We start from the raw sequence: 14,839 nt of genomic DNA, 5'->3' as shown, positions 1-14,839 counted from the left end.
GGTGATCTCCCCATTTCTTACTTGCCATACAGATGCTTTAGTTGATACCAGGCTGAGATAACCAGGAGCTCACATGAAGCTCTGCAGCTGTCTGTATCAACTCTAGCATTGTCCATCCCCTCTTCCTTGCCCTTAAAAAATGATGGTGGCGGTGTCCCATGTGGTCAGTAGACCAGTCAAATCAGACCTGACCTAGGTTTCTACACTGCACCAAAGTCACAGGATACTCCATATTATCAAGCCATCTCCAGAGCATCTAAAGTGGGGCAAAGCTGGTTTAACCATCATTTATAGTTAGTTGATATCTGTGCATGGCTGATAGAAGCCTAATTTCTCTAGAGTGAATGGCCATATGAATACTTCTCTTATTTCTTTAAGTAGCTACTTAGCCACAAGATCACAAGCACCAAGACTTCAGAAAATGCCCGTCAGATGCCACCTTATTGTTTTCCCCACTTCAAATAATAGTTTTTCCAATCAAACATTAATCAAGGAGTGCATTTTGAAATCTCATCTCAATGACTTTAACGTATCAATAAAAGGAAATGAGAAATAAAGAACATATACATGCTACAACTCAGTCCAGCTAAAAAATCTTCCTTAAACAGAAATGTCTTTGGCCTGTTAGAAGGAAGATAAAGAAGAAGCTGACCCTTTCCCGCTGGCTAGAAGTTCTAAAAACTACAAAACAACTAACAAATGGGCCCTCTCTTCCTTTTCTGATCACAGAAAGGAAGTATTCTCTCCTGAAGATCATAAAACCTGTGGAGCCTCATGATTGAAAAGGATTCCCTCCTTCCAAATAACCTGAGGTCATTTGAGAAATAGGGAGGTCAATGGCAGTCCAAAATGGGTCAAATGATGTAATAAAGATTTGTGTTACAATAGCCAGATCTGAGAAATCCAGAACAAAAAATCCTACTGATTGAAAAATTACCCTAAGATTTTAAAATAAGCTTTTATTATTGCAACAGTAATTGATTAACAGAAAGCAAGCATGCCTTGGAAACAAAGTGCTGTATTTAATATAAGCGAAATGTTAACTTGGTGCAGAGAATTCAAGTCGATCTCCCTGCTACAGAGCGCATACCAAGTGGGGAAGTGACAATGCAAAGGCTGACTTCTGCATGTTACTGCATTACTTTACAAGCTATTAAAGACAGGAAGAAATTTTAAATAAATATATGAAAAGCTTGCAAATGATTTAATCATTGTTTCTGTACTTCAAAAGTGTATATTTTGAATATGTGCAAAAGTGCTAATGAAAGGTCTGATGAAACTTTGTACCTTTGTTGTTAACTACTGTCAATACTAGAAAGACCCAATTATAATAATAAAAACGTTATATGCATTATATGGTGTAGCTTTAGTACACATAAAATGCCAATAATTTACACTATCCAAGTTACCACATCAAACAAGATACCTAAGGATTGTACAATACTTTCAGTATTTATTATTTTAATATCACCTCACATGGATTCTGAAAAGGAAGGTCATGTCTTACAAATCATAAAATCATAGAACAATAGAGTTGGAAGAGACCACATGGGTCATCTAGTCCAACCCCCTGCTATGCAGGAAAATGCTTTACAGTACTTTGAGAATGGCAGCAAACATATAGGTAATATGGTCCATTACAGATTTATCACTCCTGATTAAGTTATGAATAGGTAAAGAGACTTTATTGATAACTGAACAAAAACAGGAAATAGAGCATTCTAATAAACAGATTTTTATCATAAAAGGGAGGAGGAAGGAGGGGGAGAGGGAGGATTTTGATCACAAGGGGAAGGAAGTTGCAAAGCAATTCAGTGATACCATGACTGAGCTCTTAACTCAAAATGCTATTATCTCAAAGCAAATGTTCCCATTGAAATGCATTGTAATGCTATTAATTTGTTCCGTCCCTTAAAACTCTGCCCCAATTTTTGTTACGTGCTTTTGAATAAGAAAATGTATTTTAGAAATAACAAATAAAGTATAAATTAACATTTTTATGTAACAATAAAAAGAAAGATCAACTTTAAAATAGTAGCTACACAAATTTGTGGCATGGAAACACATTTGAGGAAACAAAATGTGTGTTGGCCAGTGTAAGAGTAAGGGAAAACCTACACATTTACAGGGAACAATAAGAAAAAAGATACATTTTAAAATGGTAGAAGCACAAAGTTGTGCCAAAATGGTAGAAGCACAGTTGTGGCAAGGAAGCACAAAGTGAAGAGGCAGAAGCATCATTTTCTTCATACTGTATTCATTCTAGCCTCTCTCCCTCTCCCTTCTTTTCATGAAGCTAAACATACTAGGAATAACAAATACACAAAATCAAGTAAACTAAAGTTCCTCAAAGCAGATAGCAATCTCCCAAAGCAGACAAGAGCACAAAGCACAGAGGCTGCTCCCTTGAAGTCCTAAAGTCCTGTATCCTTGTGCTAGTGCTTCTCCTCACACTAGTGCTCCCTCTGGCGTGAGCTCTTATATGCATGATTTATTTATTAACTCTTTTCCGAACCAAGTCTAAGTGGCATACGTCTCCTACACTGGTCCAACGCTGCCTAAGGATGATGGCAGATCATGCAATTTTAGTAAAGGCCAGTGATCCTGAATTCTGGCCATATCAATAATTGCTTGAATAATAAGAGCCTTTCCTGCAAGAAGACCCAGGTCATTGCCCCAAAGATGTAAAATTTCAAAGAGGAAGATGGTGGTGTGTGGCTCTTATTATCATCTACAGAGGTCATGCCCCCTCACCCCATAGTTATACAGGAATGCTTTATGGGCTCTTCCTGGATGCCAGAAAATTGATCTACCCCACCATTGCTTTACAGTGGGTGTAAATGTGTACCCCTGTTAGCCATGGAGACCAACTGATCACCTCAGAGCAAGGCAAAGGCAAACCACTGCCAAACAAATCTTGTTAAGAAAAACCCACAATATTTTCACCCTAGGATTGCCATAAGTCAGGCAAACTTTACAGGTACACAATCACACAAATGTTAACTATGGCACATTTCTGAATTTCATACTTGAAAAACCATGTTATAACTTCTGAGTAAACTATCTACTCTTTCTCGTTTGTTCAGTAAATTACCAGCTTTTTAAAATCATAGGACAAAGAAATAAAAGCATTTCAACTATATTGTATATGGAAAGTGAGCAATACCAATGAATCATAGCAACATCCTTTATGTTGGAAGCGAAAAGGAACCAAGAATCCAAGCAAATAACCAGAATAAGTCATACAGATAGCCTTTTGAAAAACCAAGGCAGCACATATACATTTGCTTTACTTAGGCTCTTATAATGAAATCCATTTTTAACTTTAGTCAATGGCAAGGAAGATACTAAGATATCCTGTTGGTGGGAGACAAAAATATACCAGAAAAAAATAAAACAAAAATACTTACAATGTATTGTAATTATAGTGGAGTCCATCAAACTTTCATCTGTCAGTGCACACCTGTATTCCCCTGTTGCGTTTCTTCTTACATCTATCAATGCATACAAACTTGAACTTCTTATAGGATCTGGTTCTCCCTTTAAAGTTAATAGAAAAGTACAGGTTGCAATTCCCTTATCTAAAAAATCCAAAATACTCAAAAATTGCCCACATGGGTGACTGAGATTGTACACTAACGTAATTCAATACATAAAATTAGTAGAAATATTCTGTATAAAATTATTGGCAGGCTGTATGTATGAGGTATCTATGAAACATAAATGAATTTTATATTCAGAATTGGGCCCCAACTCCAAGATAACTCATTTTGTTTATGCAAGCTTTCCAAAATCTTAAAAAATTCCAAATCCCAAACACTTCCAAACATTCCGAATAAGAAAAAATGACCTTCTTTTCATTTTTTTGCAATGAATGAAACACACTAGTAGGATATGTTGACCTCCATTCTCAAATGATCAAATTTATCATTCATTTTAATACATTAAATGTTATTCTGATAGCAAACACATGTTTTGTTCCTGTTCTTAAAAATATATTTTTGGAAGATTATCAATTAGCTGCAGGAGCATATCTGGATTCATTTCAAATTATCATGAGCACTGAAGTCCTCATGGATAAGAAGATAAACATGAGCCAACAATGTGATGCAGCAGCTTAAAAAGCCAATGGGATTTTGGCCTGCATAAATAGTATAGTGTCTAGATCCAGGGAAATCATACTACCTCTCTATTCTGCCTTGGTCAGACCACACCTGGAATACTGTGTCCAATTCGAGGCACCACAATTGAAGGGAGAAGTTGACAAGCTAGAATGCGTCCAGAGGATGATCAAGGGTCTGGAGAACAAGCCCTTAAGGAGCTGGGCATGTTTAGCCTGCAGAAGAGAAGGCTAAGAGGAGACGTGATGGCCATGTATAAATATGTGAGGGGAAGTCATAGGGAGGAGGGAGCAAGCTTGTTTTCTGCTGCCCTGGATACTAGGACGTAGAACAATGGCTTCAAACTACAGGAAAGGAGATTCCACTTGAACATTAGGAATAACTTCCTAAATGTGAAAGCTGTTCAGCAGTGAAACTCTCTGCACTGGACTGTGATGGAGCCTCCTTCTTCGGAGGGTTTTAAACAGAAGCTGGATGGCCATCTGTTGGGGGTGCTTTGAATGCGATTTTCCTGCTTCTTGGTAGGGGGTTGGACTGGATGGCCCACGAGGTCTCTTCCAACTCATTCTATGAATGAGCAACCTTATGGGGATGAGAGGGAAAGCCTTCTCTCTGTGATCAAGAATAGCTAAAACTATCTTGGCGCATTTTCCTGCAGTTGATCAGTGGCTGGAGATGGAATTTTGTCCAGCAACTCTACCACCATTGTTTGTTGTCCAAACTAGAAGAAACAACGAACAGAGAAAGTAGCCTCCTATAAATTCATAGGCACAGATGTAATCCTCTTTCAATGTAATGTAGCATTCGGTCCATCAACCCAGCATATATGGATATTTGTTGAATGCTACACATTTCCCTCCCCTTTTATATCCACTTTTGTAGGAAGTCAATACTTACAGGAATGTAAAACAAAAACTCCTGAGGTGGAGGGTTACCATTTCCTGAACATTTTAAGGTAATGTTATCACCTTCTTTAATACTATTCCTTTGTGAAAGCACTTGAATTTTGACCTTCTCTGTAGGATCTGTAAAAAAAATATGTATATAAATTGATAATCTCTTTCTATCCCAAATACTGTTGAGGGACCGGGGGGGGGGGGGGGGGATGGGTGAGAGAAGACCATTACATGCACAGGTAGCCCTCTGGAGCAATAGTTACAACTACAAAATAGGTGATATGCAAATCTGCATCCAGCTCCCAGGGTTTTCCACTCAGGGTGTATCTACACTGCAGAATTAATGCAGTTTGTCACTACTGGCTCAGTGCTATGGAACCCAGGACTTGAGGAATCAGCATTCTTTGGCAGAAAAGGCTCAGGTGGATTTCCTAAATAGCCATATCCCTTCTTCACAACACTATAATTTGAGGTTTCCTAGTTGTTATATGATTTCCCTCCAATGCAATGAAATAGTTGTCTTAAGGCTTTGTTGCTGACAAAAGAGGTTTAATGTTAAATATGACAATGTTTTTTCCCATTTAATTTTTGCTGTTGGCACTACCTGTCATTGGAATCCGTTCTCTTCTTGTAGTAATTTCTCTAAAACCGAATTCAGCCCTTGAACTAAAAAATATTTTGATGTAAAGCCTTTAAAGGGAGCACTCTTTTGTGGAACACCCAAATTCCATGTAGGTCTGCTTCACAGAAATCACAGAAATGTACTTTTAGGTACCATATTTTCAACAGTTTTATGTATGCCTACTCAGATATATACCCTTTTGAATTTAAGTTAGCTTACTTCAGAGTGAGGGAAAATCAAGATTCCAGCTTTATATCAAGCAGCATTCTGACTATAAGACAAGGTACTATGCATAGTTTACTGAGACAATGGCCATTGCTCAAATTTGTTGTCTTGTAGCAGAACAGCCATTTATTTCCTGCCATAGCTTAAGCAGTACTTTGTATACTTCACAAATAATTATATATATGTATATATATGTGTGTGTATATATATATATATATATATATATATATATATATATATATATATATAAAATTAAGGTTACGGTCATACATCATCAGGCATAGGTACGACGCAGGACTATCTTTGCCTGATGATGCCACCTCTCCAACTCAACCTTTTTATCCTAGATGTACCTCAACTAGATTACAAGATTGGGGTGCTAGGAAATAACATCGGTGATCTCAGAGTTCAAGAACAGGCAGCTGGAGCACCCCTCAGGGTTCTGTCTTTATGTCCTGTATGCCTGGGAGATGATTGCAAATGGAATCTGTAGCACCTTTTAAAACCCTTCTGCTGAGCAGTTGCCAGGGTGAAAAGGTAAGGTTCTGAGATCATGTTTGATCATTAACACCAAAAAAATGTGAATCTCAAGCAGATATGAGATCATTGCAAGTACAGCTTGAGATCTTGTAACTACTGAACAGATGTCATTTTTTCATTTTGGAAAAGCAAAGGTGACTGGCATATGGCTAGCCATAATTAAGAGATAATGGTTTATTTGAATATGACAATGTGGATGTATCACACAAGATTTTCTGTTGCTGTTGTAATAGATGTTGTGGGACTTCAAGTCATTTCTGACTCATAGCAAATGTAAGCAAAATGATCATGAGGTTAGAATTTTTTTTCTGAGGTTTGCCTTTGCCTTCCTCTGAGGACCCATCTACACTGCCCTATAATCCAGTTTCTGAATCCAGATTATCTGATTTGAACTGGATTATATGGATGTGTAGACTCATATAATCCAGATCAAAGCAGATAATCTGGATCCAGAAACTGAATTATATGGCAATGAATGCAGATTTGCATTTTTACCAAATTGTAACTGTGATGTATTTCTATAACTGGGGCCCTTTCCACACAGCTGAACAAAATCCTAGATTATTTGCTTTGAACTGGGAAATATGGCAGTGTGGACTCAGATATTCAAGTTCAAAGCAGATATTGTGGGTTATTCTGCCTTGATATTCTGGGTTATGTGGCGGTGTAGAAGGGCCCCAAGCAAAAAGTGAGCTATAAACCATATTCCCCTTCAGGTGTTCCTAAATAGGTAATACAGATAACATTGTTTAATGCATATTACGCTATGTAACAAAAGTTGAAAAAAAATCCTGTTCCTGATTTGAAAGTGTTATTTCCTCTTTAATTGTGTGGTTCTTACTTTGAAAGTAGTTGTTATACTTCAGAAACTTTGTTTTTGTGGCTGCCACAAACTATGTTGAATTGGGTGAGACTCTGTGAGATATTTATTGAAAAACTATAGTAAAATGTGCTGCAGGATGTCCTGCGAAACCAAAGTTTTTGTAAATTAATAAAAATGTTCTATATTTTTATGATAGAACCAATTTGGAAATGACATTTATAATCTGGGAATAAAAATCATGTTACATAGTGTTAATTTGCTTGCCAGCAAGGTAATTCATACATTTTCTAAAACAAATCAGATTCCTTGTTAGACTGTCATTATTGTTCCTGATAACTTTAAATTCCATGGAAAATCCAAATCTATTCCTATAGCCTAGCAAAATAGGAAAGGGGGCTACTCTTTTAGTGGGTAGAAATATCTGGGAAGCTGTGTATAATATCTGATGCTCTCTATGAATCAAGGGAAAGCCAAAGCCCCTTTCACCCAGCTGAATAAAATCCCACATTATCTGCTTTGAACTGGAATGTATGACAGTGCGGACTCAGATAACCCAGTAAGAAGCAGATATTGTGGGATTTTCTGCCTTGATATTCTGGGTTATATGACTTTGTGGAGGGGCCCCACAACAATCTCCTAGCAAGGGAATTTATTGTTAGTTATTATTTTGCTTATCCTTATTTTTTTAATTTTATTATTTATGTTTATATACCCTTTAGAGCTCCACCTTACTAAAATAGTTGCTACTCGGTGTTCTTCCTCCAGGAGAAATTAAAGGGAAGATTTATTTATTTACTGTATTTATATACTACTTTTCTCACCCCTAGGGGGACTCAAAGTTGTTTACAACAAATAATGGCAAAATTCAATGTCTCGCATAAATAAAAACCAAATCATAAATCTAAATAAAACATATAACTATGCATACATTCAATAAGACAATTAACCTTAAGATAAAACAATATTTAGACATGAAAACATAGCAATTAAAAACACCTAATATAAACATTAAAACCACATGATTCAAACTTGGAAATTTTCATGAATACTTTTTTCTTCAAAAAATTCCAAGTAAGTTCCAGAAATATTTATCTTTGGCAGAATGTATGTGCACTATATCTTGGGCACTACTCAAAATTTGCATACAACATACTCATGTCAGCTTAAAGCTATTTCAGGTATTTGCTAAGTAACCGATTTAAATGTCACAGAAACCTGTCACACCAATTTGCCCAGTATCTGTGTTAGGACGAAATGAACAGAAGTAAATTAATGGTAACTTTTCTGGCGTTCTTAACAGGATTTAGCTTTTTCTCCAATTCTGAAATGCATCATGAGAGCTCTTGTCATTATAATACAATATATATAAGCACTCAGAGAAAAATGTAAAATGTCATGGAATTATGAGCACCTAGGAAAATATCATTTTATTACTAAAAATGTAATGGATATTAAGTAATAGTCTTTCAAAGTGCTTGAACAGCAAGAGTATGTAGCACACACTACTAATTGTGATCTATGTGCTAGATTTGAAAGGACCTCCGCAACAAAAAGTCGGATGGTAAGCTTTTTTTACTTTTCAAAAGGGTCTGGGGGCTTGGGGAAAGGGGGTGGGTAAACTGTGGTCCACACACCGGAAGTAGTGGGTTTATCCCACGCCTTCCAAGAAGGCATGGAATAAATGCACTATGAAATTAATTCGCTACAAACCAGGGTTTTCCTGGTTTGTAGTGAATTAATGCGGGACTGTCCAGAATGTTGTCTGGACAGCCCCTCCTTTATTGTGTGAGTTCCCACAATAAAGGCCCTGTCTGGACGGGCCCTCAGCTAGTCATACCCATCCTCAAATCATACACAATGAAGTTTTCCATGGTCATAAAATACACAGTCTTTCCACCAACTTTATTGTCCTTGAACCTTGCTTTGCTCATCTAAAACCTTATAAAAACTCAGGTTTCTATCTTAGAAAGTGGTTGTACTATTTTAATATTCTGGATTTATGAACTTACAGTGAATGTCAAAGACTGCTGACTCTGATCGTATTGTTTCTTGTCCTGTTGGAGCAAAGTATGTCACCGTACAAGTGAACTGTGCATCAGTATCATCTTTTGTTGGCTTATATTCTAGTGAAGATATCACAGTGTATAGTCCACTTGCTTGATCCACATTAGTTTGTTCATGGATGACAATAGCTTTAGAAAGAAAAGAAAAAAACTTGTGCTTAAGAAGTAATTTCAGGAATACAGCAAATCACTTAAGAAAAATAATTCCACCGTATTAACTGATTTTTTTTTTTTGAAGATACAACAAAATGCGCACACATTCTAAAACTTACTTTCTTCAACAGGCTGAAGAACAATTCCATTCTTGAACCATGTCAGGTTTCCCTCTGGATAACCATCTTTTGCAATACATTGTCCAAGCTAAAAGGATAAAGACATAATTAGATATGAAGTTCAGGCTATTAGGAAATTGTCTTACATTTTTATGACTATTTGGTCAAACACATCCCACAACATTTAATCCACTTTCTCACCATAATCTTTATGATGTGGACTAGAATGCAGCATGTTTCCTCTCACACATCATTCTTATTCCCATACACAAATGTTAGCAGTTAAAGGGCAAAAAGAAAAGCACCAAACTCTTCCTTTTTACTCAGTTTCATATTGCTCCATGCAATGTTTGCATTCCCATCACTCTTCCAGTGTCAAAAGTGGTAGAGAACCAGAGTTTATTGTAAACGTTTTCCCCTTATTACACAATGTGTGGATATTCAAGAAATGCCAGGCATCATAGGAATTTTTTTGCCCGACCATGCATAATGCAGCCTAGAATACCAAAATTCATAATGCTAAACCCTAGAATATCAATTCATCACTATTGTTCCTGGAGGGAAGAACAATTTTCTTTCAATGGGATTTACAAAAAATCTGTGCAAAATTCGCATGTGTTGTTTTTTTTTTTGCATTTCTGAATGAAAATGTCATTATTGCCCAGAAAATGCTGTTTTCTGCACACAATAAGCAGATGCAAATTTTGTGCATAATAAATCCCAATTATGAAGATTCCTGTCAGTCAAGGATTCTTTTTGATGGGGTTTCTTCAAATACCCACTTGTCTATGAAACTTATGGATGACTTTGGGCAAGTCACATTTTATCAGCCTCAGATGAAGGGAAACCTCTTCCAAAAAATATTGCCAAGAAAATCATATGATAGCTTCGTATTAGAGTTGCCATGAATCAGAAACGACTTGAATGCATACAACAACAAAGACACACTTTAAATAAAAGCAGCTTGAGATATGAGCATTGTTGAATAATCGATAATGTATAGAACTGATTTGAATGTAATAGTTTCAAGGAGTGTTAAGAAGCAGCAAACTTAGGATGCCTGTACCAGAAATAGCTAATAATAATCATCATCATCATCATCATCATCATCATCACTTTATTTCTTAATTAGTCGCTCTCCACCAAAGTGCTCCGAGCGACTTACAATTTAAAATAGCTTATACACAATATAAAACATTCAATATAAAAACATTCAACATAAAAACATTCAGCAGTGACTATGGCAAAATTTGATCCGATTACTTAAATGCACAACCAAACAGCCAAGTCTTGAGCGCCTTTACAAAAGGTCGCAACTCCGACATTACTCTAATATATGGAGGCAATGAGTTCCACAGAATTGGAGCATAGATCGAAAAAGCTCTACACTATAAACATGTCTCTTTAAGAGATATAATATGGATTCATATAATTTCCTGTTCGTCTCAGACACATCATCTGTTTTTCTGCACCTGTTAGTATGCAATTGTTTAATTTTTTCATCTTCCATTTTGCAGTCCACTGCTTCCTTCCTTCCTTCCATGTTTGAAGATCACATTGCAGAGGCTCCCATCAGGAGATCTTATGAGATTATTTGTAAATAAGCTTATTTCATACATTTTATGAAGACTATCAAGCCTCCTTCATTTATCTGCTTGATTCTATGTGTGGATATTAGGGGTATGGGCTGTTTGCTCCTCATCCTCTTCTTGAAAACATTAATTACTCTGCTTGTGAGATACAGGACTATCTTTCACATCCCTCAAAATAAGTAAACTATAGGGTGCTTCCAGAGAGAGCTTAAACTTGCTTTGGATTAAAGAAATCTGCTCTAGAGCAGGTTTAAGTCCCTACACCCTTCTGAAAGACTTGGGCTTTCCCAGGGGACTGTTTCCATTCCAGGAGGTATCCCCCCCCCCCCCCGGTGCATCATTGATATGCTCCAGGAGGCTTCTAGAGAGGCCTAATGCCGAGCCAGGAAGTTTTTCTTTTCTTCTAAGGCTTTTTGGAGGTGGAAGGGAGGTTGGGGAGGGGGTGCTTCCTTGATGCTCTGGGCTTTTGGAAGCCTGAAGAACTGAGGTGGGTTGTGGGAATTGACCCCAGGACTGTGAAAACAGTCCTGTGGATCAGTCCCCACTGACCCTATACCCCTTTAGACCTGGACCTTTCAGGTCTAAAGGGGTATAGGGTCTATTATCAAAGTAATTCAAGACAAAGGAGGGTTTACCTGCTTTGCCTCAAATTACTTTGCTTTTACCAGAGGCATCATTTGGATGCCTCTGGTAAAAGCTCATCAGGGCCCGCATTTTGGAAAGGCCCATAGAATCTCCTTAAGTGGAAAGTATTTCTGCATGAAACCATGAAACACAGGCAAATTCAAGATTATTGTAGCTACTTAATTTTTGGAAAGACTGATGGGTACATTATTGTGGTAGTGTAACTGCCGTTAACATGTGAGCAGAAGGATAATCCTTTATAAATCTACTACTAGTTTATTTTTATATATTTCATGCAGACAGGAAATGCTACATTTTGACACCTTGAAATCACAATTCGTTCTTATGGGGCAGAATGAAATTAATAGTTTGGAAGGAGTAAATAAATTTTAAAGAAATAAGATTCACTTACCAGTTTTAACTGTTCTGTTTCTAAATATTCTGCTTGGCTTATGATTTCAGGTTGTGATGGCTGTTCTGTATTTTTTTAAAGGAAAAAAATAGTAAAGACATTGTAAACGTTTTGATGATACTACAGTTATGCAGATAAAAGTATTATCTATGTGAAAGTTATAACTTCAACAAGCCCAGGAGTGTTTTACACAGGCGAGATTTTCCCCCTAAATGCACACAATATCCGTTCTAACATATTTTTTGGAGTTTACAGCTTGAGTATCCTTTATCCAAAAATGCTTGGAAGTCTAGGTGTTTCAGATTTTGAATATTTTTGATTTAATAACTGTATTTGCATACATGTACATAATTAAATATTTTGAAGATGGGGCCCAGGTCTAAAAATACTTTTGGAAGCCCAAAGAACCAAGGTGGGCTGTGGGGACTGACGGAGTTCAGTGCCACTTATATGGAGACGATACCCAACTCTACAACTCCTTTCCACCTAATGCCAAGGAAGATGTTCTGACTCTAATCTAGCACCTGTCATCAGTAATGGACTGGATCAAGGCAAACTAATTGGAACTTGTGGGGCTGCCTTGGAAGAGGACTCTGAAACTTCAGTTGGTCCAAAGAGCTGCAGCCAATTTGCTAACTGGGGCTGGCTACAGGGAGCAGACAACCTCTCCTGCAGCAGCTCCACTGGCTCCCACTCTGTTACCAGGCACAATTCAGAGTGCTGGTTATGACCTTTAAAGCCCTAGACAATTCAGGTCCAGGCTACTTGGATGACCCCATCCCCTTGTACGAACCTCCCTGGGCCCTGAGATCTTCATGAGAGGCCTTTCTCTCAGTCCCACCTCCATCTCAGGGTCAGTTGGTGGGAGCAAGAGAGCAGGCCTTCTTGGGAGCTGCCCCTCAACTTTGGAACTCCCTACCCAGGGAATTCAGAATGGCTCCCTCCTTGCTGTTCTTCCGGTCGCAGGTTAAAATCTTTTTTATTCAAACAAGCATTTAAAAATGAAGGTGTTTAAGATCTAGTCAGGGGATGCTATGGTTTTTAACTTTGAATATGTTTGATGGATTTTAACTGAATTTTTAAATACTGTTTTTTTAGTAATGTTTGTGTTGTAATGTTTGTATATTTTAAATTGGATACCGATGCTTTGCTGTCAAGCCACTTTTTGGGGAGATAAAGAGGGTTTAAATAAATATAATAACAACAACAATGAAATTTGTTTATGTTTCATATTTATCTTATGCACATAGCCTGAAGATAATTCATACATTTTAGGCAAAGCTTGTGAAACCTCATAAAACAAAAGTATCGCTCTACTAGTTACCATGTAGACTATTTTGGATTTTGAAATTCCAACTAAAGGATGCTAAATCTGTACAAACAATTGGCCACTACAACAATTGTACAAATGCACTATTCTAAAATTATTTTACAATGTTAAGTAATAAAATGTATACTGAGCCCAAAAGCGAATGGTCTGCTTCTCAGGATCATCCTACTGCTTCCACTAGAACCTGCAATCTTTAGCTTCTGCATCTATCATATGCACCTTGAATATCTACTATAGAGATCCTCTGGACTGTTCTGACATTCTTGTGACATGACATTGAAGAAAAGAAAATTCTTGTTCACTGATACTGAATACCAAATACACTGATGGATCTTGGCCTGCATTTACTGATAAGCTGTAATGATGGATGATACTAAGGTGCTCGGTAGAAGCAATTTCATTTATTATTTAAGTGGCATCATCAAAATTAGATTCCTTCTGTTATATCTCCCCAAAGTGTCTTCAGTGTTCTTCTGTCAAAGTTTTTTTTTTCCAGACAATCAGGACAAAAGGATAAAAACAAAAACAAAAACTCCAAAGACAGATAAGTCTGCTGTGTCTGATGTAGGAAGAAGACAACCCATTTGACATGAATTAAATTTGATGCCATTTTAATTGCTAAAAACTGCTTAATTGTTGCAAACAGAGTTGCCGTCTAAATTATGTAAAAGGCATTTATGACTCCTGCAGAGCTATCTTATCTATACAGGGATAAGCTAAAATAAGTATTGCTGAGGGAAGCATTCTGGGATTCACCTACTGCTTGATAGATTATTTGTCTGCCATCCTCAACACAATTACTTGAATGGGAGTGCTACTAAAATCACTAAGATGACCAAATAAACACAAGTTAGGGATCAGTCTATTTATTACACACAAGTACTACACTATGCAGCTGAGAAGACAAAACAAATATGTAATTTCACTGCTCATTTAAGCTTTTTATTTTGTGTTTTCTAAAGAAGCAATATATTTAAAGCTCAAGAAATTAATAGCATCAGGTGAGAAATTTCAGCAGGCTACTTAAGCCTTGGTTTAGAAGCTTATAACACTTGTAGTCCGGCGAAAACAGAAGCTCTGAATCTTTAAGTAATGGTGACAGGAAATACAAATGGAGGAAAGATTATGTTTATTGGAAGAAGCATATGAAATTGCTGACAAGGTTCAGCAAGAAAACTGACTGACAGTGATACTGGAATAATTCAGCTTTGGCTGCAGACAAGTGTTAGCAATACAGCACCCCAACACAGCGTGTTAGCTAGTTGTGCCAGACCATTAGTTGAGGACTGAAAGACAATAAGCTTGACAGAACTATATCT

The 14,839-nt window shown here is 37.1% G+C and overlaps 1 protein-coding gene across 1 annotated transcript in view; it reads right to left on the bottom strand.

Annotated features, from left to right (window-relative positions):
* ALCAM (activated leukocyte cell adhesion molecule) overlaps nucleotides 1-14,839 on the bottom strand; it is a 185,830-nt gene that overhangs the window by 40,572 nt on the left and 130,419 nt on the right. The window contains exons 4-8 of the mRNA XM_060770681.2: nucleotides 12,191-12,255; nucleotides 9,563-9,650; nucleotides 9,237-9,419; nucleotides 5,019-5,146; nucleotides 3,411-3,540 (exon numbers count right to left, since the gene is read on the bottom strand). Of these exons, the coding sequence (XP_060626664.2) occupies nucleotides 3,411-3,540; nucleotides 5,019-5,146; nucleotides 9,237-9,419; nucleotides 9,563-9,650; nucleotides 12,191-12,255 (594 nt within the window). The remainder of the gene's footprint in view (nucleotides 1-3,410; nucleotides 3,541-5,018; nucleotides 5,147-9,236; nucleotides 9,420-9,562; nucleotides 9,651-12,190; nucleotides 12,256-14,839) is intronic.

This window comes from Anolis sagrei, chromosome 3 (assembly GCF_037176765.1).
Source record: "Anolis sagrei isolate rAnoSag1 chromosome 3, rAnoSag1.mat, whole genome shotgun sequence".
In the NCBI taxonomy this organism is placed as follows: Eukaryota; Metazoa; Chordata; class Lepidosauria; order Squamata; family Dactyloidae; genus Anolis; species Anolis sagrei.
Note: the sequence above shows the minus strand (reverse complement) of the source record. Positions and strands in the feature narration are given on the sequence as shown.